Here is a 27879-nt window from a genome sequence, read left to right as displayed (position 1 = left end):
GCACACTTTGATTTTTTTTTTTTTTTTTTTTTAATTTTGGTCCAGTATCTGATATAATATCCCAATAAAAATGTGACAAAAAAGAAAACGCTCATATGCAGATTTTTGTTAAAAACATTTTTTCATTTTATTGTCTTTAATTAAGCAAACAGTATATCTAAAAAAAAAAAAGCAAGAAGAAAAAAGAAAAAAAAACAGAAGGGAAAGAAAACTCACTGCAGTTTTGGCACTACTCTAGTTAGTGAGGTACTAAAGGCTTCAATGCTGATTTTAAGTCATCAGGGGAAACCATACTGCAAACCAAAGTCATTACTTTATGTTAAAAAGTAAATAGTACCTGTGATAAAAAGGAAAGGGTTATAATTATAGACAGGCAGTTTTTCTTTTTCGTGCACAGAGACACGTCAAAGAGTGATCTCACTGTGCTCCAATCCACACAGCACAGCAGCGGGGAGTTTGTGCTCTCCCTATCTTTGCAGGAGTAGTTGACAACAGGCTCCGCTGCCCACAGCTCAGCCATCTACTTAATTTCAGATATACTCTCTATGAAAAGAAAAAATACAATAATGAAAACTTAGCACTTCAAAAAAAAAAAAAAAAAAAAAAAGGTAAATAAATAAATGTTTGTGCATATTTGCTATACCATGATATACACATACACGATGCATATAACCACATATAGATCAAACAACCACACAAACATTGTGTGTTGCAAGTTGTAAGTCTAAACTAAAGAGACCATTGTTCAGTTCTCTCTGGCTTGCACCAAACACTTCACTGCTGGAAGATAGAGTATGTCCTACACTGGACAATGTGTTGGCTCAGAGCTGATACTTGGGATATAATCCTGAGAAATGTGTGGGACACCGGCTGATGTCTTCAAGCATCCATCAACCTTCACACACACACACACGCGCGCACACATACGTGGACATGCACGCAAACCACAAAAGAAAAAGAAAACAAAAAATCTGTACAGTAATGTTACAAACTGCAGGCCATTCATCCCTGCTATGATGGATCCTTAAATATTAAGTATAGTAGAAATGCAAATGAGCTAAATACATAAATACACAACATTTTAATCCTTCTGAGTGCCACTCTTCATCTGATGCTGCTGGGATGTTGTGTATTATCTCAGTCAATCACTCAGGTCCTCTCCCCAATGTAGGCTGATGTCTGCACAGACTGGAGCTGTTCCAAACTGTTTCCAATGAAACACAAAAAAAGATTAAATGTAAAAAGTTAGTTAAAATGAAGACAATACAGTCAGGGACAGTAATGACTTGGCAACAGTGTAAAATAATTCTTTACCAGGTTTTAGGCATAATAACAGGGAGAGACCAGCAGGTCAGTGAGGACGAGCAGCTGGTCATCTGTGAACTGCTGCTTATGCTGCTGCCAGTTGTCGTGGTGTGTCCGTCGGAAGTTTGACAGGGTTTTCTTTACAGTCATCTAAAAGGAGACGCCACAGAAGTGATGGTTAGCTTTTGGATATGCCATAATAAATGGCGATTAATCGCTGACCACACATACTTCAATGGGTTGTGTGTCATTGAGGTGAGCACTCAGGTCCATCAGCAGCTGGGGCATCCAGGTGGGGACGTCATATGGGCTAGAAAGAATGCAAGCGCTCAACCCGAGAACACCAGCATGGCGGCGCACCAGGTCTGCAAACACACAAGAGTAGCAATTCCATTCAAATTCAAATGACACTGGAAAAAACCCACACAATCTTTGGTTGGTAGGTAACTCAAGCAAGTTCCTTACCAGCCGATGGGATGGTGTCCACTATAGAGCCAAGATCTCTCTTCCTCTTCTTAGGCAAGCGAGTCTTGCAGAGAGCCTCAAAATGTGCCTGCATTGGGGCATCCATGGACAGGAAATTGCACTGAAGGAAGCCACTGAGTGTAGTGGCGGCCATTTCTCTTACCTAGAAAACAAAGGCCGAAAATGAGATGGACATAACACCAATTACAAGACACAAAACAATCCAACTGAGGTAACAGATTAAAAAGCTGACGTTTGCTCATAGGTAATGGGTTAGGATTGCATCTGGTAACTGGCCACCGACTGATGCATTTAAAAGGCTTAAGACTCATCATCCAATTATGATAATGCCTGGACCCCTGTGTGTTAATCATTACTGGTGCTCCCAGAGGCATGTGACTCCATCAAAGAATGAATGCTTTTTAAGAATTTCATATTCAAACAACACTGGTTCAAATTCATATTTCCACCCAAAACGATGTTGGCACAGCATAAGTACATTTATGTACTGACACATGAGCTCTGGCACCTCGATGACTACTGTACGGTACCAGGCATGCCATAGCTGCAGTATCGGGGTCAGAAGCAGGGTGGCCCATTAGGAAATACACCGGCTACCTGGACTTAAACAGCCAGCTGGGGACTCAGTGCTTTTCTATAATGGGAGCCAAATGCTTCGTAGCATGTCGTTTTAGCTCTATTCTCAATGGAGTTCTCAGTCTTAGACCGGTGTTTTTCAGTGGACAGGCATCTTTAAATACAACAAGACAAACGTATTGCATCACTAAGGCCGATAAATTAGGCTCAGGGGACTTTAAGTGGCCAAACAAAAATTCCATCCCCCACTTCTTCTTTGTCTCTACTCCATCCTTCTCCCTTTCACTCTCGTTCAATCCGAAACGTTATCTCCATAGCAACAGATTACTGCAGCCTGTGGTTTCCATGGCAACAGCTAAAGGACTGGAAGGGGGAAGAGAGTAGAGAGCCACGAGGAGCGCGCTGAATCACTACAGTGAAGCTGAAAGACAGTGCGAGTGCCTGCTAGCATAAACAAGCACATAGTGGCCAGTTGCTTGGCGAGTGTTACATAATCCGAGAGTCACATGTTTCTTTATCTTCAAGCTAGGTTCCAGCTCCTGCTCATGCCACTCCAGGTACATGTTTCTGCATTCATCTTTACATTTCAAGTTACCTCAAGCTGCTCGTCCTCCAGCAGCTTTATCACCAGCGCCCGCACATCATTCACTGCCTTCTGGTCACTCATGAATGTGAACAGGTTGTAAAAAACCATTATCTGGAGGTATGTGAGCACTGTGTAGCGAGCGTGCCAGGAGCTGCTGCCAGCAATCTGTAACACACAGCAACAGAGCCAGCCTCACATCAGCAACATACTTCAGGTGTACACAATAAGCATGTTTGTCTTTGCAATCCTTTTATTGGAACAATGATGAATACAGTATACCAGGCATGGACAGATAAAGGATTACATAATGTCAAAGAAATTTAAGTATAATCAGATGCCTTTGATTCTTTTGTCTTTCCCACTGAACCTTTCTTTTATGATCAGTGATAATCAGTGAAAACCCCAGTGTTATGTGATGCAGGTAAAAAGCTGAGCGACAGCCACATCGGCCAGGTGACCTACCTCCTGTAGGACACTGAGGACCATGGGGATTTGCTCTGTGTAGAGGAGTCCCTGAGACATCAGAGACAGGCAGGTCTTTGCATCCCTCTTTAATTCATCATAACTGTCATCATTTTCAACCGGCGCAATCTGAAACACGACAGCAACGGGTTAAATGTTATAGTGTATACAACACAACAAAAAGAAAACTTGAAGGTGGTAGTGACGAAGGTAGCTAAGCTAAGACTGAATGTGAGTATTTCACCTTGAAGAGCAGGGGAAGCAGCTGCAGTTGTTCTGAAACAGCAGTGGAGAAGGAGCGACCAGCACTCGCAATCAGCCACTTTAGCACTGCAGAAATTCACAGGACGAATCATTTCATAAATGCCACAGTCGAGTGTGTCTCACAAAGAAACTGATTTGGTTAGTGACAACAGATCAACCACCCACCTGTTTTGAGTAACTTGATTGCTTGAGTCCTCTCATCCTGCACTCCCACCTCATTCTCCTCAATCACGTGGTTCTGGATTTCCTCATCGCCCTCATTTAAAGGTTTCAGCCGCAACAGAATTCTCTCCGTGAAGTCTGAGATGCGTGGGGAGGTGGTGGGCTGAGTGTATGGCAAGTTGACATCAATCATGAAGATATACGTGAGCACGCTGGAAGGATAGAAAAGTAGAGAGGGAGGATGAAAGAAAAACGATATACAAACGAATTTATAATAACTTGATGACACATTTAAGCTTAATCTGGGTGCGAAAAGCGTCTCACCTGCCAATGCGCTCGCGTACATTCTTGTAAACCTGGGTGAGCTTGGGCTCCAGGTATTGCAGCAACCTGTGGAGTAGCTCAGGTACCCTCCACTCCTGCTGAGCTAGACCACCCTGGAGCACGTATAGACGACTGAAAAGAAAAACCATTACAAGTGTCAGATTGTTAAGTCCCACCGACAACAGCATCAGCATCTCCTCAAAGATGTAACTTTTTACTCACCAGGCATCGACAAAAGAGCCTCCCTCTCCATTGACTGGGGACTCCATTAGCATCTCAAACAACCAGTGAAGCTTGCGTGGATCTCTGCTCTCCTGTCAGCGTGAGAAACAACAATCACTTGGATGGTACAATGACTGACGGAGGTGGAAGGATAGAAAATAATGAACACAAGGCTTACACAGGCTGTAGCGATGCATGTACCCCAGTCTGCATACGTTTCTACTGTGATGTTTGACAGGGCAGTGCGGAGCAATGGGCACAACAGCTCCCAAAGGCTCTCGACCTGTTGAAGAAATGGAATGACCAAGGACAATGTTAACACAGTATAACTAACCTAAACAACCACAATAAGAGTGGTGGTGGTGCGATCACTTAAATGGCCTCCACACGTAGTTTAATGCCAATAACAAAAAAATCTCCACATGTGGATTTCCCCAAAGTTATAGCTTGATAAATACAGAAAGTCTGTAGACCTGAATGATGAGGATCATCTTGTTTTGGAGCTGTACCTTTGAGAAGCTCCAGTGCTTGCTGCCTCTGATCAGTCCAGAGATGATCTCCGCAACACAACGCTGCTTGCTCTCGTGGGAGTCTGCCACTAGACGTTCCATATGTGGCCGAAACAGAGGCAAAAAGTCATCGGAAAAATTACGGAACAATCCCTAGGCGAAAAAGAGAAGGCAAATTAGTTGAATTTATTCACTTCAGCTGTTTTTTCCCCTTGGTTTTGAATCTACTACCTCACCTTAAACAAGCAGAATCTGCGTGGGCTGAACTTGTCTTTGCCCTTACGGTCTTCAAGTGAGAGAAACTCAATGAACTGGTTAATGAACACTGGGTCTGAGAAATGGTCAAAGATGATCTGTTCCCACTGTCAAGAAGAGCGGAAAATAAAAGTTTTGCACTTGCAGTTACCATGATTTCACACCACCGTGTGTGTTATATTTTTCCCAGGCTTGTTTGTATGCACCTCTGTCATTTCCTCTCTGGCCAGGTTTTGCGTGGGCTGCTCCTCCTGTGGCGCATACATCATCAGGTTTCTGGAGAACAATTACAAAGTTAGAAAAGAAGAAGTGTGGAAGAGAATCTCTTGCTAAAGCAGCAGATAGCAAAAGAAATGAATGAATGAAAGCTAAAGAGTCACATAAGGAAAACACAAAGAAATGCAGGCATTATAAAATCATAACCTTGGCCAGCAGTAGTATCCCCAATGGGTTTTCTCCACAAACACACACTGATCCCAGTCCACATGTGTGCGTGGAAGGGTACTGCTGTTATACTGAAGCCACTGGTTGTCTGTGCGATCCCCTGCTACAGTGCCACTAAGCTGTTTCAAGCCACCTATCAAAGATAAAATCCAGATTTTGAGATGACCTTTAGAAACAGTAAGAATACACAAAAACAGTAGTGGGGGATAAACAAAAACATATGCTTACAGAGCTCCAAGGGGCTCACAGGGACTTTCTTATGCGCCCTCTTTATTTGTTTCATGATGCCAGCCACAGCTGATATCGCCACCTAAAGGACAAAATGTGACACTTCAAGCAAACTCCTTATAGCAATGGCTGTACTACATCTATATGCTGCTGGGAAAAGAAAAGAAATCACAGCTCTGTTCCTACGCGTGTATGCCGCACCTTACGGACATAGAGAGATTCATGGTTGAGGCTTTTCACAAAGAACAAAACAGCAGCTGGAGGGAGTTGGTGGTCATCTCTCAGTAGCAAAGAAAGGAAGCCTATTGCAATGTGTTCAAACTTCCAAGGTCTGGAATGAGAAACAAAACTACAGTGAGAGGCTGTCATAAGTAAACACTGGCACAAATATATGGTATGTGCATTAAAAAAAACCCACGAGTTCCCGTTGCTGAGAGAGTCCAGAAGATCGCCAATGAGCTGCTTGTATCTCCTACAAAAATGTAGAATGTAATTATTTACATGCATTTTGTTGTCGAACCTATGATGCTTACAGTAAGGGTGAATGCAGATTAAAACAGCATTTTAATAGAAAGGTTACACCAGTGTTCAGAAGTTTATGTTGCTGCTCACGTGTTCAACTGCAAGGATGTTGGTATGGTCATCTTCATCTTTTTGTTGATGTAAAACTTACCCGACAGACTCGGAGTTCTTGAGCTCCTGTCTCTTTAGACCTTGTGCTACTTCTTCCTCAGAGGGAACATCTTCCTTAGGTAAAGGATTCCCAGTAGTCATAATCTGTTTAGCCACATCACAGCACTCACCGGGGATCTAACAGCATGGAAAAGGATAAAACACAATTTATATATAATTATAATTATAAAAATATTTTGTCCGAACGTGTAAAGGACACGTTTACGGATTACTCCCCATAAGGAGGGAGTAATCCGTAAACTCAGACTAACAGCAGATAAAAGCTCTTGTCTTTGGTATGCATAATGACTGTGTTGGAGTCAGCCTCATAATGACGACAAACAGTAAGTAATTAATTATTATCACAATTGTTTTACCAGACAAGCTTTTAAATTTAAGTGAGACCTTTGTAAGGTCAGTGTAGTTCAAAACTCCTCCAATGCATGGACAAATTCAACATGTGCGTTTATTTCAGAGTTTTGCCTTCTGATCTGATCTTGGATGAGTGACGAAACGATTCTCCCGCAAAACGCTACGTCCAGATGAACAGAATCAACTTTTGGAGACCTTCTGATCTAGTTCAATTAGACCTCATCATGAAACTTTCAGTGTCTTTTACTGTTTGTTAAATTAAAACTTCTAATTCCTTCGACTACCAAACCATGTTAAAGTTATTGTGTCATTAAAAAGGGCTTAAAGTGCAGCTTCTGATGGGGTTGAACCAGTAACTGTTGAGGAATTACATGGGATTGAACAATTCAGTTAAAAGTTTTATGAAAAGTTCTGAGGCTATGACTGGCATCTGCATTGGAAAATTGTTGCTGTGAACCCAAAACGTATAGCCAAATTCAAGTGCACCATGCTACATTAAATACAAAACAAATCCACCAGATACATAAGTGGGAACCAGTACACGTAAAAAGACTCAGATGACCACAGATCATCATTGTTTTTGATGTCTGCCAGATTATTCCCATGATAAAGAAAATTCTTGTCAGGATATACAGTCCAAGAATCCAGACTTCATTAGAGCAAATTGAAAGGTTCTTTCTTCTCACATGGAGCAATCAGTTTCAAGAACACAAAGGGCAGATTAGATAGATTAGAAACAGCTTAAAAAGGCTAGACCAGCTCTGGAACAGCATTCTTTGAAAAGAGAAACCTAAGCTCAACCGGAACTATAATAACAAGACTGTATTGAGAAGACTTGGAATAGCTCATCATGGGAAGGGCACGATATGTATAACTTCCAATTAATAATTATGTGAAAAAAGACAGAAACAGACTGAGATATATACATTGTGCTTAGATTCAGCCAAATGGAGCAAAGTTGATTGGACAGTGCCTTACAGTGCAAATAGATCCAAAGCATGCTGCAAAAGCAACTTAGGACTTTTAAAGGTAAGGACGTGGCATGTTCTGTAACATTCGAGTCAGTCACCTGATCTCAGCGCAACTGAAGTGCATTTCACATGCTGCACTGAAAATGAAGTGAAAGGCCTGGCAAAGCATAAAAAGGAAGAAGAGCCTCTTTTTTTAGTGGGGCCCTTGTGTCACATATCAGGAAGTCACTGCCCACGAAGATTCTTGACAAAAATGTAAAAATGTCATCAGTATGTTAATTTGCCCAATTAAGTTTGAGCTCTGAAAATATGAAAGTGTGTTTAAAATGGATGGAATTCCTCAATGGTTTGGTCAGTTTTCCAACTAAAAGCTAAGAGTCAGCACTTTAAGCCTATGTTAATCATATAACTCTAACCTTTTGCATTTTTTCCCAAACATAAATATAACACATTTTTGTAAAAGATCTGATCTGTGTTCAAGATGGGAACTTTTGAGCTATTGTGCTTTTACCACTATATGAAGGCAAATACCTCATTTCATGATTCACTTTTGAAAGCATTCTTAACACTCAACTCACAGAGAAGTCAATGCCGATGGTCTCATACTGCCGATGGATTTTGTCTGCAAGATCGTCAAAGAGCCGCACAATTGAGGGCTTCTCCAGAGACATGGCTGAGCTGAGGCCAGACCGTACGATGGCAGGCCACGTCAGAGCAATACACTCCCAATCATGCAGATTGGCCAGGCACACGCCGCTGTGATTCCCCAGAAGACAGTACAAGGCACCCTGGAGAAATACAGATACAGTATTAAAATAAATCTACAAATATAAATAACTGTTCAAGAATTTTTAGTGCAAAGCTGACTGCCATACTTTGAATTGCTGCTGAGTAACAGCGCTGTTGTCTGGGTTGAGAAACTCGAGGACATGGGGGATGAGGTCTCTGCAGCAGAAATTGTAGGTTCCCAGTGCAGTGAACAACACATTCTGAGCTTTGCTGCGTACCTGGAAGGCAACAAGTCTCAATTATTAATCATTTACAAAACACTACTCAAATCTTAGTAAGCTAGTAAATCACACTGGCAATGTATTAACAAAATGTAAACTATGCTTTTCCTGAAGGGTGCCGTGCAGAACTCACTTGACTGTAGGTGCTTGTGGAAAGCCTCAACAGATCTCTCATCAGTTCCTGGTGAATGCTCCTGTACTGACATCCTTCCACCGTCAGCTTTCGCAGCTGATAAGGACAAAATCAAAGTCAGAAATGCAAAAACGCCAAAGCTAACCTACAATGCCGTTACTCTATGAATGACTTACTTCATGCTGAAGCATGACCCTGTCTATTAAAAGAGCTCTGATGTGTTGCTTTCTGCCATGAAGCTGTAAATGCAAAGGGTGAGGTCACTACAGTCACTAGTGCATCTTCTGTAACTTTTGAAAATGTGCTTTTTTTTTTTATGACTTCTTCCAGGATAACAGCAGTACAAATATACAAGAGCAGTCTTACTCTGTTCTCCATTGATTTCTTCACAAGGTTGAAACTCTTCCAGCGGGAGTCAAACTCGTGCTTGTGAGAACCTTTGAAGTGTAAAAGGTCGCTGATAATCTAAAACGTCACAGACAAAAATACTGATTTGTGTTCGGCGAGACAGGAACCATGATAGTCGATGCCCACACATTATCCCACACCTAACAACTCAGACATGCTGCACTGTGGCTTTCCAAACAGATATAATGCAAGTATTTTCTATTTTGGCTGTTACTTTACTGGCTGCCCACCTTGATGATGGAGAAAAGAGACTTTGTGTCATCCTCTGAGTGCTCCAGGATATATTCTGCAGGAAGACAAAACAGAAGTCAGATGGTGGAACAGTGAAGTTATGGATGTCGCTGTAGAATAAAGAGGGATCACAAGCCTACGAGGGGGTATAAGTGGGTGAAAACGTACGTAGCAGCTGTTTCATCACACTACAGATAGCATCTCTGTAGTTCTCTCTGGACTTATCTGTGGGTCGAGATAATAATACAGTGTAAGTTTATATTTCAACAAACCCTTTAATTTATATCTAATGTGAGACGAAAAAAACTTCTTCCGATAGGTCTTAAGAAGAGATTAACACACCATACTCCATTCCTGTATAGAGGGTGGTCTCATCTAGATTCACCATGCTATGAACCCTGGGAGAAAAAAAACAAAAAAACAGAACTGTTTAACATTTAAAATTAAGCAGATAAAGTGAGGATTTCTCTGATCCCTGTATCCCCTGTATTTTATTGACTATCACTGATGTGTTTATCTGGTTTTCTTGATCATATCAAAGCAATTACAGCTCAGGGATAGGCTCTCCTTTCAGTGGAGGCATCAGACCCCCGGCTCCTAGGAGACAGTGCTGAACAATGGTGAGGCTCTGTAGGACATCATCTCTGAAAGTACAAATTAACAAACACAAATCTATCACAAACAGAATCCACCAAAATAAACAAAAAAAAAAAAATGCAGTTTACAGCTAGTGACCTCTGGCAGCAGAGCAGTTCCTTACCTGCTCATGTCCTGTTCGCCTTCTGCAAATCTCTTAAGGCGCTGAAGTTCAGGCTGAAGAATAAGGTCCAGTAAATAAAACGCTAACGAGATCTCCTCAACACTGGGTACATGCCACTGGATTTCCAAATTCCACAAGTCCCCAGGTCGACCCCAGTCCTGCACGACATTAACATCAAACAAGTTATTATTTAATCTAACAAAAACCCACCCTATGGCCCTGCGGTGCTTTATCAAGAAAATTCTGCTGCAGATACAAATATTGATGACATTTAAGTTACGTAAGGTTAACATGCATCAGCGGGGGAATGATGAACATGAAAAAGTCAAAATATCGAATTTAATATTTGCTCTATATGTGATGATGGTCATGTGAGATTGGTACACCTGTAAAGGAGGACATAAGGTACATAGAGACATATATACATACACTACCATCATTATATTAAGAAAGATAAATCACAGGAATTTCATATTTTCTATTCTGGTTTGGGCCATGTGTAGCTACAACAACTTAAGGTGCTATTTGCAAATGCAACTTTGGTCTAAAGACAAAAAAAATTAATTTTTCAAGAAAAAAAAACTTTAATTTACATACATTAAATCTTCTTTTATTTCTTGGATGTTCACTACTAATAGTTAAAAAAAAACAAAAAAAAAAACAACATCTAATCATTCTTTAGAAGACTGACTGACCCAAAAACTGATATCCCTAATTGTGTGTTTAGTGGATAAACAGAAAAGCTGACATCAGTATGTGATTTCTTTATTACTGGTTAAAACAGATGCACACAGCACATTTCACTTGACAACTGCTCTTAACTTGGTAACCACATAAGAGTCATTTTATTTCCTCTATGGTCCAAGACACTAATCCAGCCAAACGATCTACTACCCCTGCCTCTACAGAGGAAGAGACTTAATAGGATCAAAGGACTAAACAAAGTAGTAGACAATTAATCAAACCAGGTCATTGCTTCACTAAGACTTATCTGGTTAAAGGACAAATGTCTCTAATTGCTAGTGCCTGATTTTGACATTGACTCAATGGTTGAGTATAGTAGTAGTCTTTGAAGCCAGTTTCTGACAGTAAATGCACTTGACAAAAAGACTAATGTGTATTATATATAAAGCATATTTGGTATTTGTACCTTAATGGGTAGGTAGTCACCAGTTGGTTGATGGAAACCTCCTGGCACACTGCAGTACTCTGTGGGGTAGATGAGGGCTGTTGAGCGAAGAATGTGGTGCAGGAGGTTGCAAGCCAGAGTGTAGCCCTGTTTACACTTGAGGTGGAGTGTCAACTGCAAAATCTGAACCAGCTCAGAGCGATAGGGCAGGATCTTATCGCCATCCACACGAGACACCTGCAGGTGCAAACAGCAAGAAGGTAAAATAAATGTTAAGGCAAAGAATTATTTAAGTAAGGAATTGGCAAACAGATAAGTTAACTGGAATTATAAAGAAGTCAATTCACCTCAGAGAGCAGCTGGAGATTCCACAGAAATTCCTTGTCAAGCTCCTCTTCATTCAACACTTCCTCATCTGTTCAAAAAAAAAAAAAAAAAAAAAAAAAAAAAGGGGGGGTGCATCAGGTAAATAATATCAATTCAGGGAGGGAAAACCAGATTCAGGTATTTGGAAATATCAACTACATATGGCTATTCCTGTGTGAGCATTACTTACTGACAGCAATTTGATTTATTGCATTGCAGCAGTGTGGTACAAACACCTTGAGTGACTCTGCAGGGTGACACTGAAAACAGAAGCAGAATGAAAATGAAACATAAATTAAGGAGCTCCACGAGGAGTTTGAGTGAATGATATTTACCTTAGCTGCAGCTCTACACATGTCAGCAACCATTCTGCCGGCTACACGAGTCTCAAAGATGTTCGTGGTTGCAAAGTTGAACACCTTTTCTAGAGCCACCTATTAAAACAAAGTGACAAATGTGTTCATATGTATAAATACTGTAAAAACACGTAACATATTTTCATTAATAATAAAAGATACCAAAACAGTCAATTAGAAGCAGAGATGCACCAATAGTGAATTTCTGGGGCAGATATCAATGTTCTAAACAACAATGCCTCCATTAGCTGAATGATGATTTTTTTTTCTTCCCCTCACCTTTGAGGAAAATGAAAGTAACGAAACTTAAAGCCATAATTAAACCGTCTTTGAAGATTCAGCCCTGAGCAAAGCTTCAAAGATTTGCTATTGCCCACTAACATCAGTCACTGTCATTGTTTAATAGCAAGAATCAGTTAATAAGTCAGATATCAGCCACCTCTCAGATGATGTCTAGGGTGTAGTTAACTATAACATATGACAGCTGGCCCTCAGCTTACCTTCTAAGGAGCATAAAAAGAAGCCCCTGGATAAAAATGTGTTGGTTTAAAGCAAGACAAACTTGCATTGCTATATTTTGTTATATACTTAGATATTTCCAAATAACATGCCAGGTACATTTAAGTGGGCCAAACTGACAAAATAAGGCTGCTTAATTCATTCATTCAGATCCTCGTCACTATGTCATCCTTCCCATCCAGATGTTGTTGTACGTGGTAAGCTTGTAAATGCTTCACAATAAAAGCTCAATTAAAAACTAAGAAAAACAAAACAAACAAAGGATGCCTCTGAACTCAAATCAGAGAAGGTATTTAGTTTGAAATAATTATAGGATGGGCTGAGTATAATGCATCAACTTTAATAGGAGATATAGGGGCATCTTTCTTCCAGAAATTTGATCAATCATAGTTTTAAATCAAATATAAATATGCTTTTAAAACAAATACTTGTTGCCTTCTTGCAGTTGAGGTAAACGCAAACCTCAATTCACTATAAATGACTGAATTCTTATTCACCAAACAATGCCCCAAAATCCATTATCCAACTTGACAATGACCCAAAACATGCTCTCAGACATCTCACACTCACGTCATTATTTAGAAAGCATTTTGTTCAATATTAGACTTTTCTATAGTACTGTTTATGTACAAGTAACAGCATGAAAAGACGGGACTGAGTCTTAACCTTGAAGATGTCCAGGGAGCACTGTGTGAGGATGGTGCTAAAGGTTGAAGACAGTCCGAGCTCTACCAGGCTCTCCAGATGAGTCATTTTCTCAGTTTCTGTTTCCTCTCGGGTCTGTTCCAGAGTGCTGCTGTCTATCAGGGCAAAGCATCTATGCAGGGGAAAATGAGAAAAAAGAAAAAAAATGTTTAAATAGATACTGAATATAGAAAATACTCCTGGTGTATATAGATAAATCAGTTATAAAGAGTAAGTATATCTAGTTATTTGTTAAGAAAAGAAGAAAATAATTTTTCTAATTTGTTACCACACTCATTTTAACTTCCTCTGCCATGATATGAAACTAAATTTTGACTACAAGAATACCGAATGGGAACTATGACCCAACAATGGAGAATTGTACTGCTGCTGAACAGTTTCTCTCCTTTAATGTAGACAGTTTTGTATTAATGTTGCACATACCGGTCCATGAACTGAAGCACAAAGTCTTCGAATTCAGCTGAGGCTGAGCACAACTCTCTCTCCACCTTAAAGGTGCCAAAAAAAAGGAACAGAAGTCATACGTAAGGATGATGTAACACTTTTGATTTAAATGCAGAAAGATGGAGAAAAAAAACAAAACAGAAATTCACCTCTGTCAAGTCTGTTCGTTCATGCAGGGCAGACGAACAGTCCACCAAAGGCACAAGAGTCACAAACGTAGCAATAAACTGGAATGTGATCTGTAGGAACACGAATGAAGTTTGTGTCAGTTTTAGGAAGTTCAGCAATAACAGAGATGAACATCAGTGGTGCCCACCATGCACTTGCTGAAGTCATTTGGGTCGACGCCAGGCAGAGCCCTCATGAGCAGGGGTAGCATGTGAGTGGGCCCCTCAGGAAAGCGCTGCCCACCTGACACTAGGCTCCGTGCCACACCAATCATGCAGCTCAGAGTAGCAGTCAGCTGGTGGGGCTCTGTTAGAGTCTCTAAAGCAGGGTATGTTCTGTGGCAAAGCGAGGGAACAATCAGTCTTTTGTTTTCATCACAAAATGTAGTCTATTTTTTTTAATAGATTACTCTGAAGCACAATCAGGGCCAAATTTTCGTTTTGGATTCTCTACTTCAGTACAAACTTACTTCTCTAGCACAGGGGGGATGACCAACTCGGGCCTCATTAACGCTAAGTTCTGCAGGGCCTGGGCTGCATCGAGACTGCCCGTCTTGCTAAACATGGCCAGCAGAACTGGCTGCATCATACTCTCCACAAAGTCTGTGATATCCTCCTCTGTCAGCTTGTGACTGTCTGGTATTGGTGTAAGCCATGTGGGCTTTTTATAGCGCTCTCGGTGAAGCCGCCGAACCACGCTGGCTGGGAGACGTTGGAGCAGTTTCATGAGCTTCATCTGCGCATGCAAACAGAGGGGGAGAAAGATAGATGCATGACAAAGAGATGACACTGGGGGGCTTCCATGTACTCTGGACAAATTGAAAGGTAGAAGGTGCTGTTAGAAGATGACATCATGAACATACCAGCTGAGGATTTATTGATCATGATAGCTTTTTGGCTCACAGCAATGCTGCCATTATGATTTTTCCATCTTATATGTTATATACAATATAATACTAAAACACTTTTATATGTTTGTACATGAGCTCAGGTCCATAAAAATCAGAAGAGTATAAGTGAAATTTCACAAAAACAACAACAACAACAAAGTACAGTCATGTGATTGTCAAACTTTTCAACTCTCGGTCTCCCATCCCACCAGATCGTCAGCTGATTCACGCTGCTACTCTTTTTTTAGTTGATTGCAAAACAGTGTTTACGTGTAATAAAACAACATCTCACATCTATGCAATCAGCACCCTTAAATACACATACTCATGCCCTAAACAAAACAAAGGTTTGTGTACCAGGACATGTTGCTACCTGCCGTGATTAAAGACAGGATCCTCAAAACAGAAAGGCATGTGACCCGGGTGCCAGTGACCTTTAATAGTATCACAGCTATCTCATTCACGTGTCCTGCTGTTATTTCTGAACTAGAGTCTGACATAATCCATAAAAAGATTCAGGGGGCTTCCTGGAAAAAGATATGCAACTATTCCCCCTGTCCCTGTTAATTTGACGCTGGAATTATAGTTGGACCAAGCTGGATGAGTGATGTAATCACACTCACTGAAGGAAATCAAAACAACATGACTCAAGATTTCTTTTGATTTAGTATGATAGATGTTATACAACAGCTTTAACTCACTTATTAAGACAAGAAGTTAAAGAATGTCTTAATTTGTTTTTAACCATCAACAGTTCAACACACTTTCAGACTGTCTGTATTGAAAACGTGGATTTTTTCTTATCCTGCATTACCATCAATGGTAAAAAAATACAAAAAGTATGGAGTTTGCAGACTCTGAATTGAACTAGTAATTTAAGTTAGTGTGTGGCAGAATGTAAACACAAAAGTTCTGCAAGCTTAGGTCGTTTACTGGGACAGATTTCTGTATTTAGTGGTCCATGTGTGCCACCAGGTAGTTTGTAGTAACAAGGTTTCAGTTATAAAAACATGGTGTCGTGTATTTGCATGTACCAATCTGAGCCGAGCAAAATGTTGTGGGGTTATTTTTTGTTGCTATTTATACTAAACTAAGCTGAACTAAGTTCTAACGAAGGAGAGTTTCTCAATTTGAGAGCACAACTCTTAATATTTCATTACTAAAAGGTTTTTAACTGTAGCAGTAGTTTATTTATATATATTATATATAAAATATATTATATATTTTTATATTCTCCATTTACAAGCTAGTTTGAGCCGTTGATATAATGAGCTAGTCTACATTTATGGTTTGTTTAGTTCCAGTCATCCAAAAGTACGAAGAAATGACTCACCAACCACCGGCCATGATTTGACGGGTGAAAGAAGGATGTAATACTGTTGAAAAGGCCACTGAGCTGAGCTTGAGCTTGCTTGCTGGGTCCTCCCTGAAATTGGTACAGTGAATATCACTGAGAATATCCCATATGCCTAATTGCAAACTGTACAGTAAATGCAGTAAATTATATGGTATATTGTAACATAATATGATTTATGGTCTACAAACTAACCAGGAGGGCTGACACCCAAAGCACCACATGGCTGATGTCGTAGGCATTGGTGACGTATCGTGGTACAATCATCTGACTGGTCCCAACAGGAAGATTCAAGCTCCTCAAAATTCTTGTGAAAATCTGCAATGTGACAAACAAAATTAGCAGGGATATTGTTTGTGTGTTTACCTGGATATTGACAAGTTCTTTGAATGTTTATCTGTGACAGATACTGGTATCACTTCGGGGAAATACGCAAACATGATGCAAGAAGGAAAGCAAGCTCAACAAAGAAACCTGATAGTTTGTTTGCTTGATAACCAGCAATAGACATGACATACAAACCCAGAGAACATAGGAGCATGTGCCAAAATCCTCAAAAACAAGCAAGTGCTAAGTTGTGTAATGTGCAGTGGGAAGGAGCAACAAACCTTAGGAATATAAGGGTCCCAGTCAATGTAGCCAATGTTGTCATTGGCCAAGCGGGCAAAGAGATTAACCAGATGCTGCAAAGACGTATGACGACATGTTAAATAAGAAAGGTTAAAAAAAATAAATAAAAATGTTGTACATATGGAAAAAAAAAATTATACATTCATCCACTTACAACTTCCCAGCTCGGAAGATTTTGCACAGATACCCATAAGCTGACCAACTCATCGAACCACAACCTGTCAGAAAAGCAAAATCAGGAAATAAATCTTTCAAGTTCATAACACACGTGTGACATTTAACCGACCAATGAAAGTATGCTTCAGGCAGAGGGAGAGGAACACTGGTTAAACATGATGTGAATCCCTTACTATAAGCAGAAAACAATGTAGGGTAGTGTTTTATCTTCTAACTCTATAATCTTGAATTATTTATAACTGTCCTACAAAGAGCTTTGTAATTTGGTGAGCATTAATAATTTAAAACTCATTTCCATGTTTGGGTCAGTCAATCTACTGCACAGCTGTTCAAATTAAATTTGATTACAGGTTTAAAAATATACATTTATGTCAATTCACAAATGTTGGAAACAGCAAAAGTAACATAACTCCCCATGGCAAAGACAGAATGAATTAACCATTTCTCAATCCACTGGTTCGAAAATATTATTGTAGCAGTTAGAAGCACCCATGAGTTTGCACTTAGTAACTGCTCCTCTTTGAAGATGTCAGAGTTTAAGCACACAGCAAGTTTGAGATCTACCCCACCGTTTCAAATATTTTTAAGTCAAGAGGCTGTGAAGGCCAAAAGCTTTAATATGTGGCTCTGACAAGAGTTCCTGGTGGATTTTTAGGCCTTCTTTAGATCATTGTCCCTGTTGTATCAGACAGTTTTTCAGCTCTTGACCAACTGACATCTGAATTCAGAGGGAGCTAACTTAAGTGGACTCCGTTTTTCCTTTTATGAAACCCAGCACCACAAATCTGTGTACTCCTAGTGCTGGAGTACTCCTAGTGCTCCCAAGCCCGGATAAATGATGAGGATTGCACCAGGAAGGGCGTCTGGTGTAAAATCTTTGCCAAATTAAACATGCGGATCATCATCCTTTTATCTGTGGCTGTCACACAAACCTCAGGAGATCACTCCCACCACTAGTTACAATATTATTACTCAGTACCCATGAAACAGAAGGTTGACATCTTGATGGTGTTATAGCTGGTGTATGCAAAAACAAAGTTTTACTTCTTTGCTAAAGCTAAAGCTTTAGTAAAGCTCATTAGCGTTATTATCTTGCTTCAGGCTGCCCAAACTTATGCTGTGCATGAATGATAAATTTACCTAATATAAATTAAAACATTAATAGTATGTTCAAGGATATTTTATTGCCCTGGTAGAAGTGCAGCACGCTTTAGACCAGGGCTGCCCAATCCCGGTCCTCGAGAGCTACCGTCCTGCAGCTTTTAGATGCATCCCTACTCCAACACAGCTGAATCAAATGGTTTGATTACCTCTTCAGCATGCCATCATGTTTGGCAAAGGCCTGATAACAAGCCATTCATTTGATTCAGGTGTGTGGGAACAAGGATGCATCTAAAAGCTGCAGGACGGTAGCTCTCGAGGACCGGGATTGGGCAGCCCTGCTTTAGACGAACAGATGGCATCTCCTCAGCACTCTTAAACATTGTTAATTAAAAGTCAGGATAATAGTCAGTAATGGTTACTGCTGGTGAAAAATCTTTACACTTCTTTAATTAAACTGGATTCTGATTTCACTGAAACATTTTAAAGGTTTGCCTAACTGAAACTACTCTTTAACATGTTTTTCTTCATTTGCATCTATAATGTGCGCTTTTATCGTATTAATTTTTGTTTTTGTACACATCTGCTTAAAAAAAAGTTCTAAATCTCAATGAGATTTATCATTTATTATAATAATAATAAAAATAATGTGCAAGGACAGGACATGGCTAATATAGTAATGAACTGAAAAAAAAATCCTTTTTAAACAAGCATTAAAAATACAGAGTATTAAAAAAGAGTCGATATGTCTCACTGCAGTTGGTTAGGATAGAAAAAAAAACTGTGCCTCTTTTCTCTTTTATAGCACTTGTTTCTATGTCTCACTATGGGAAACGCCCCTTGCATATCACAGTCACTTATTCCATTATGCCTGCCAGTTCTGAGTGGCAGTCATGACATCTGTATCGGGACCCTCTACTTTTGCAGAAGGCTGACTCTGTCTTTCCATTCATCTCTTCTTTATTCAGAAGAAAAGCTTTTTTCCTCCCCTCACATACAAAGGCTGATTCTTCATAAAGTCAAGCAGCTAAAGTTGAAAGAAGAGTGCAAATCTTTCCTTATCAACACAAGGACTGCCAGCGTAACTGGTGACGTTTTTTTAATAAGTTGAATTACGTAACACAATCTGCCACTGGAACACATGACTGTGTAGGCCTGTGTAGACATACTGCTAAATATCATAGCTCATTTTTGATTACTTTCTCTTTGATGTCGCATCAAACTTTGAATAGCAGTGTACATGTAAGAGAATAAAAGAGGTTTCATACTTGAAGCCCCTGTGATGCAGATCTGGAGGCAGAGTTGTTGGTAGAAAGAGCTCAAAGTAGCTGATTGCTCGTTGCATGGTGACATCAAAGGGACAAAGGAGTGGTCTCCACTCATCCAGCATCTCCTGAGTAGCCGCCTCTGAAAAGTACCTGCACAAAGGTAGAGAGAGAAACAAAATCAGAGTTTTGCTTTTTTTATTTTATTATTATTATATACACATGGTGACAATACTACCAACATTTACATGATTGCTCATAAAAATACACTACCATCCACTTTATTGGAGAAATGTTTAATATGTAATCCAAAAACACAACAAGTTCAACTAGAACCAACAAACTTTTACATTTTCAGTTTTCGGCCGGTCACAGTTGTAACTAATAAAATGGCCAGTCACTGTATATGAACAGATGAAACATCTCAACCTTCAAAGGAGCTTAAAGTGTGGTTCAAAGATGGACAACCTGAACGTGTACATCAGGTTTGGAGACTGACAACTTCTAAGGAGTACTTAAAACCAGCAATGAAACAAAGCCTGGGTCAGAATTACTTAAGACTAGACTAAGTAGGAACATGTTGTTGGTCTCAAAGGTACGGTTTTATCTTGGTTTAAATCCTATCTCTCAGAGAGGTCGTTCTCTGTTGCTATTGGGCAACACTCCTCGGCTTCTGCCCCTATTTATTATGGTGTGCCTCAAGGGTCCGTGCTCGGTCCTGCTCTTTTCTCTTTGTACATGTTGCCCTTGGGATAATTTTTTAGTAAATACAACATCTCCTTTCACTGTTATGCCGATGATATCCAGATTTATTTACCTTTGAAATCCAATGAGACTGCTTCTTTGCAACCTCTGTTCAACTGTTTGCATGAAGTTAAAATTTGGTTATCACATAATTTTCTTACATTGAACGAGAATAAGACCGAAATCATAGTCTTTGGTAGTCACACTCCACTAGACCAGTTAGCTGATGCCCTAGGCCCTCTCGCTAGCCATCTTTCGTCCACTGTAAGAAACCTCGGAGTGTTCCTGGATGGCTCTTTTAAACTCGAGAAACAGGTGTCCACTGTGGTAAAAAACAGCTTTTACCAGTTGCGTCAGATTTCCAAAGAAAGCCGTTCCTTCCTTTAAAGGACCTTGAAAAGCTTATCCACGCATTTATTACATCCAGATTGGACTACTGTAACTCCCTCTACTCGGGCCTCCAACACTCCTCTCTTTGCCGGCTCCAGTTAATTCAAAATGCAGCTGCGCGTCTTTTAACAGGTACGAGAATTCATGAACACATAACTCCAATTTTAGCCAAATTACATTGGCTCCCTGTTAAATATCGTATAGATTTTAAAATTCCTTTGTTCACTTTTAATATTTTGAATAATTTAGCGCCCAGTTATCTTTCTGATTTACTCCATTCATACAATCCCAACAGAGCACTTAGATCGTCCAACCACAGGCTCCTAGCACAACCTAGGACTCGAATGAAGTCGAGAGGCGACCGGGCCTTTGCATCCGTGGCACCCAGACTCTGGAATAACCTCCCCGTTCATATTCGCACTGCCGAGTCTATCCAGTCTTTTAAATTACGTCTTAAAACTTATTTTTTTACTTTGGCTTTTGATTCTGTGTAGTTGGCTGTTTTAGCTTGTTGCGTTGTTACCTATTGTTTGTTGTCCTCTTTTATTGTTTGTTTTAACTGTCTCATGTTTTTATTGACTGTGAAGCACTATGGTCAACACTGTTGTTTTAATATGTGCTATATAAATAAATTTTGATTGATTGATTGATTGATTGATAATAATAACCTTCAACACTGCTGATTCTACTTAAGCGAATTCAGATGCATCTATTATGAAATTATCAACATTATAAATAACAGTTTGCCTGATGCTGAATATGATTTCTTATTTCTAATTGCTGAATACATTTTATTACGTTGTAATGTAAGAAAAGAATTCTAATCTGTAGTAAGGTTCAGACATTTGCCTCTCATTCATTTTTGCTAATACAAATCCAGACAGGACAGGAGCAGATTGATGATAACCACACAAACACAGATACACAGGCTACTCTTGGGAACAGCGGAGAAGAGAATTAAACATTCATAGGTGTGGTCAAGTCACACGATTTGATACTGACAATGCACATTACAGCAACTTTAAGGAGTCATTTTTGCATGTAAGGGTGACCATTTATCACAAGTTCTGCCTGAAATGGTCAAAGTATTCTCTGAATTATCGATCAGAAAATCAAATTTAAGAGTACAGGGGCCGAACTGGTAATTTGGGAAATCCAGGCAAACTCTTTGTTTTGTTTTCTGGGGGTTTTCTGTAGCAATACTGCCATTTGTAGAAGCACACAAAGTACTTTTCTTCATTAAAACAGAAAATATCACGTTGTAAAAATACTGCCAGGGAAAAAAAATCCTGCATTCAATATTTTTTTTTCTTTACATGAGAGCAATATGCTTACATGTGAAAAATAAATCAATATAAATTTTATTTCCTCATTATTCTAACTATTCAGAATACCATTAGAGTACCGAATAAGACTTTATATGGCTTCAGAGCAAAAGCATTCAACTGTGAACCATTATCTTCATTTGAGTATCTATTCGTTGACATCATCTGCCATGTTTGTGCTCACATTACAGACAAGTGACTCAAGTACACACAAGCAGCAGCTACTGAAATTCCAGTGTTAGAGCACAATGTCCCACAGATGGGAGATTACAAGTCATACACCTGGCACATTTTTAGCTATTAGGATAAATCCTACGGTTCCACAGGGGTCAAAGACCCGAGAGGATTTTCATGGTCTGTTTTGCGTTTATTTAAACTCTGCAGGTTATTTCAGGTCACCTAGCCATCTCTGTGATTTTGTATTCACTGGTGATCCTGGGGGAAAATAAATTAATAAAACAAAACCAAGTGTCCTTCCCTCTCCCTCAGTGCTGATCCACAGCGTCTCAGCAGCAAACCACAAATCATTCTCGCTTCTCACACTAAGAGGAAACTCTCACACAAGACAGAATTAGATAAGATAATAGGATTATCTGCCTAAGTGCAAACTTAAGGACGAATCCTAGTGCTCACCTAAGATACCTGCAAGTGTACTATTTTGGTGAACCTGAAGCTTTGCAATAATAAAATGACACAACATAGAGCTTCTTTGCCCAACTTTTAAATAAAGGGTTAAGAAACGCAATATGCATATAAACAAGAGATTCTCTGACTGACACGCAGTTATTAAACCAAACATCTGCAGTACTATTAAACTCCTGAATCCAAAGACAAGGTAAAATGAGGACATTCATGAATTGATATATTAAGGTGTACTTACGGTCTGCAGCTTTTCACAAGTGTTTTCAACACGCTTTCCACAGAGCTGTAATGAAAAAAGGAGTGAAAAGTTTTTTATTAGGCTGTCAGTAAAAGACTGATGTTGGTTACAGTTAATCAGCTTTCACATCAGTGCAATCTCAGTTTAATTGCATGCACACAGAAACTTCTTGACACATCTGACTAACGTGCTGTGAAAAAGGAAAGTTTACAGGTCGGTGTATAGTGACAATACAAGCAGAGTAAATGTTACCTGTACTGTCTGAGCTTACTAACTGGGTTCAAGCCAAAATAAAGATGTACATGTTAATCTGGTTCTAACTGACACCACCATAACTCTTACATAACAGAGTTACAAATATGATACATTAGCGTCGTTTACGAATTTTCCACTAGTTTAAAAAATAATAATTAAAAACTCCTGACTTGATTACCTTTACATAAAGACTGAATGACAGAGAGTGATATAACCAGAGTTCTTAGGCTCCTTTCTACAATCCCATCTATTTACTGACATGCAAAGTCAAACCATGCCTGGTTGAAAAATACCACTCAACAGCTTGTTATCCGTCTTTGCATCACTCGAGTCTTTAGATAGCTGTAGCTGACAGATTTAATTCTTAATCGATAGCCGCATTTATGAGTGATGCTGTGCAAGCCAAACTGCAACCTACTGATCTACTGTTTACACTGTAAGCCCACAACACACCAGCTAAAAACCCCAAAATATGCAAATCCAACAGCAGAAAAATGTGAGTGAGCGCACTCTGTGGTAAGGACCACGCTATATAACCTACAAATACTAGAAAAAATGTTTATAGTTTTAAAAACAAAATTATAAGAACTTGGGCTCCTAAACGTCTAGACTCTTGAAAATGCTGCTCAGTAAACCAAGGACTTCAAAACAGGTTAGAGTGGGGATGTGTAACAAGAAAAACAACAAAAAGCTAGACAGCTTATGAGTTAATGAAACTAAAGTCAAGCATAAAACATAATGAATGCTTCACAATGTGTCATAAATACTGTAAACTGTACTACATCTTAATATGGTCATCAAAGTCTGATGCCATCATAACATAACATGAAAGATTAGAAGCATTTAAGAAAACATGTTAAATAAAAGAATCATCTATTAATATGAGCTAATGGTTGCTATCGGGAAGAGTAGAATGATACAAAAATTTGTTAGCTGCAGTGCGACAGTCTCCAATATGGGTGAAATGTTAACATTGATTAACTCCTGATTTTTTTTTTCCTTCTCTCACAAGCTGCATATGGGGTGTCCAGTTTTTACTTTCACATGCAACATGGTGTCTCAAAGGATGAATTCAAAGTAAAAACAAAACAAAACAAAAAACACAAAGAGAAATGTTTATCCTTACCACCTCTGAACCAATTTTATCATTACGTGTTTAGAGGATGAACGAGGCCGTAGATAACTGAATGTAAAAGGAGACAAAGGCATAAAAAAAAACATTCAGCACACAAGAGTGCCTATTACTTGTGCAGCAACTTATACAACATATTATCTTTTGTGTGCATTAATATGGGCTGGACAAGGATTAGCTGACCAACCAAAGCAGCTTGCTTACATTGGCTCAATATGAAAGCATTTTGCTAGCAAAGTAGCAATGTTCCCATAGCACCCTAAAAGAGCACCTCGCACTGCTTGCTAAGAACTTCACAAGGAACGTCTTGCACAGGACAGACCAACATTGTAAAATCTCTAAAGTCATGCTAAACTGTAAAAATCATAGCGGCTATAGTTCCTGGTAAAAACAAACATTACGTGGTATAAAACATGACAAGCTTGTCACCTGAGGTATAACAAACCGAGTCTGTTTGAAAATAACCAGGCCATAATTTGAATTAAACAGCAACTATCACAAGGGATCCCTTTTAATTTGAATTGAGAAGAATAAATAAATGGATGTCAACACCAGGGAAACAGTCTACTGAAGTTATGAAATGAAAAAAGTAAAAATTTGACTTGTCGCGGAGCAAGCTTTTTTCTTTTTAAGACATCCTTCCATTTGACAATGTCACTGGCAGGCAGAGTGAAGAGTTGGCCAACTTAGAGAAAGATGAGAAATGAGTCATTTTAAAACAATAAATATGATAATGCACATTTCAGGACATTCTTTTTCTGAGACAGCGTTGCTGCGCACACAAAAACTGCAACAAAAAGTTGGCTAACAAATAGCAGGAGAGTTGGAGGGAATCAGACTTCCTCCAATCTCCACATAGCTGGTCAAGTGCTGTGTTAAAGAGGTTGTGAATAGGAAATAGTTGCTTTTTTTACAAAGAAGGATTAATAAAGATGATTGCATCACATATTTTAAAACAATGTAGAGGTGAAGGAGCTGTTCAGTGCAATTTGACTATCATATGTGCAGTTCAGACTAACCGTGAAATAAATGTTGCCTAAAGCACATTTTCTGCTGCTTTTAAAAAAAACATCCCACCTAATTTGTGAAATCTGACTCAACAGCTAAACCAAAAAGTATACCTCATTTCTAAGTTTAAGCACAGTTTTCATTTGTTTTTATTTCTTTGTTTTTTAATAACAACATTTGCAGGCTTCACTTAAAACCACAGGCATACTTGGGAAACCAGTTGAGGCCGAGATGCTCCGTCTTTGAGAAAAGAATCCTGTCGTATAGCTCATACAGCGGTCTCCATGGCAACTCAAGGTCCTCCCTTGACAGGAGTTCTCGTTTCCTGTTAAGATGAAGATGACATATGTATAGAAATTGAGAAACACGCAAAAGCTACCTGATCATGCAGTCTTCACCAGACAAATCATCACTGGTGAGCATACGGCATGTTTAAATGTAACTTCACTCTTGGAGAAACCAAAAACACATCTGTACAAGTTGTTGAGTAAACCAGACAGGAACCAATCTTACTTGAGGAGGTTAATAAGAAGCCGAGCAAGGCCCTGCATCATGCTGATCTCCAGTTTGGGTATCATCACTAGCTCGTAGAGCAACTTGATAAACAGCACATGGTCTTCTTTGCTGAATTTGCGCCCATACAGTCTCATGTACCTTAAGGAGAAGAGAATGTGGGAAAATGACTCCAGTTTCAGGACAGATAATAAGAGGTCAAAAGTGTTTACATGCATAAGACACAGGAATGTAATGAACTTGGTAATCAATATAATCAATATAATTTAAGAAAAGTCATATTTAAAATAAATACTACACTTGAATAAAGCTTGTAGACAATTTAAAATGAAAATGTTTTTTTAATCAATCTTTAAGTGCAAAAATACTGGTAAACCGAATCTGGGTCAGCATAACAGTCAACTTTCCGTTTGCCTGATCCGGCAGTGAGTCACTCCTGAAAAGTGCAATGAGCCAGCTTTTGGGACTGAAATGGATTAAAGCAGGCCTGCAACCACGTACAACAACATCAAACAGCATAATGTAATCAACTATCCATACCGACAATATTTTTTTGCTGGTGAAATCTGGGGGTTAAATGTTAAATGTCATGTTTATGCACTGTACTGAGTTAAGCAAGACCATATATGTCCTCACCTGAAGAGCTTGGCACAAACATTCAACAGAAAGCCACGTGGACCACTGAAACATGATCTGAAACTATTATAATGCATATCAAAAGGTGGTTATGCACAAGGGCCGCCTTTGAGGCAGCTTGACAGGAAACCATAAAATTTAAATTTTGCGATATCTGGTGAGCCGTCATCTGACTCGCTGCTTCAAAATAAAAATGTCAGCTGCAGAACAGCAATTAAATGTGCCGCTCTGTCTGGGTCAGGTTGTGTATTTGACACTGGCCTGATTATGAAACCCGTAGCGTCCCTAATCAGATGCCCGACAGACTGTAGCTACCGGGCATTCAAAGCTGTGTAGCGTTTTATAAGTAATTAAGCACAGCAGGCCGTGAGGAAACGACCGTGTTTCGTAAAACAAGCAAAACAAATCTAAGTTTTCGGTTTGACTGATCAGTGTGCGCACAGTTCCTACAAAACACTTCGGCGTATTATATAATAAACACACCGCATTTTACACTTTACGAGTTACAGTGGTAAAATATATGTTGTTTGCGTTACTTCTCAATAGGCTCAATGTTGCAAACATTACCAAGTGAGCAACAACTGTTACATTAGGACATTAGAGATTAGTGTTACTTACGTGGAAAGTTTCCTCGTCCAAAACAGGACACCGGGCCATATCTCTCGAAGCTGAACAGCTCGGCCCAAGTTTCCTTTTATCTTACTCAAAATATCATTGGATTCAGCGTCTAGCCTGTCCGCGTACGGCAGAAGTTTGTTGTATACGATGTCTTTTTGAGGAATAAAATCCAATGTGTCAGGCTGTGTCTTTTTCATTCTACGGGTTAAAACTAGCTAGCTTCACTAGCACTACTTTAACTTCGTTTCGATTTTCACTTCACGCTGTAATGCTACCCGGCTAATACAACGGCTAGTTAGCTACACTCTCCAATGAATAAGGTTATTATGGCCCGCACAGTGACTAAGTTATAACATTCACAAGTTGATGACACGGTAGCTAGCCATCTAGCTTAAGTTAAATTAGCTTCCTTTAGCCGAAAACATCATCAGCGTCATCTTATAAAGATATTAAGGCGGACGAATTGTACAACTTTGTTCAAAAATGCCTTGGCACTGGAAATTCTCTCTTTCGGCTAACGCACTCCTAAAGACCTGACAGCCAGCTAACGGTCTAGCTAAAGTTAGCGGCGTACTACAAAAGCACTGTCATATCCCATTGACTGTCAACGTCGACTGATTCATCCAACTACAGCAAAGGAGACTGCGGACGACACCCAGCTACCCGCTGCACAACACATGCGTCATATCCGCTACCTCAAAGGGAGAACTACGATTCCCAGCAATCCCCATTTCCGTTAGTTATTTTTATAAACTGTTAGCAAACAGGATGACTCGAAATCCACTTAAGACTTCTTGTCCTCTGATGTCTTCTATTGGTTCTTCGTTTCGCCATGAAGAACTTTCTTTTTACAGAACACTTTAGGCACAAGGCTGCAATGTGAAGTCCAACAAAA

General features: G+C 39.5%; 1 protein-coding gene across 2 annotated transcripts; it reads right to left on the bottom strand.

Moving 5' to 3' along the window:
* Positions 1–102: 102 nt before the first annotated feature.
* psme4a (proteasome activator subunit 4a) lies at positions 103–27773 on the bottom strand. 2 transcript variants are annotated; one of them, XM_085477975.1, is made up of 48 exons: positions 26985–27773; positions 25731–25871; positions 25426–25542; positions 24204–24260; positions 22823–22867; positions 19487–19636; positions 17095–17158; positions 16919–16993; positions 16506–16628; positions 16290–16382; positions 14537–14802; positions 14216–14402; positions 14049–14138; positions 13879–13943; positions 13417–13567; positions 12211–12309; positions 12066–12135; positions 11857–11924; positions 11531–11746; positions 10381–10538; positions 10169–10264; positions 9963–10018; positions 9789–9845; positions 9620–9675; positions 9348–9446; positions 9158–9220; positions 8982–9077; positions 8714–8845; positions 8417–8626; positions 6497–6633; positions 6242–6295; positions 6025–6154; positions 5824–5905; positions 5575–5728; positions 5358–5427; positions 5133–5258; positions 4897–5049; positions 4566–4670; positions 4388–4479; positions 4166–4297; positions 3845–4053; positions 3660–3745; positions 3416–3544; positions 2963–3118; positions 1771–1933; positions 1537–1670; positions 1315–1455; positions 103–1204 (listed from the first exon to the last, which is right to left on the bottom strand). In XM_085477975.1, exons 1-47 carry the CDS (start codon positions 27179–27181, stop codon positions 1321–1323), a joined length of 5544 nt encoding a protein of 1847 aa, XP_085334101.1. In that variant the 5' UTR covers positions 27182–27773; the 3' UTR covers positions 103–1204; positions 1315–1320. The 2 variants fall into 2 exon arrangements, with proteins under 2 accessions (XP_085334101.1, XP_085334102.1); XM_085477976.1 differs by lacking the exon at positions 24204–24260 and having other exon boundaries at positions 26985–27772.
* Positions 27774–27879: the final 106 nt, after the last annotated feature.

This window comes from Copadichromis virginalis, linkage group LG13, assembly GCF_057382275.1.
Source record: "Copadichromis virginalis isolate Kocher_CV1m ecotype Utaka linkage group LG13, C_Virginalis_male_GT1.1, whole genome shotgun sequence".
NCBI classification, from domain to species: Eukaryota; Metazoa; Chordata; class Actinopteri; order Cichliformes; family Cichlidae; genus Copadichromis; species Copadichromis virginalis.
Note: the sequence above shows the minus strand (reverse complement) of the source record. Positions and strands in the feature narration are given on the sequence as shown.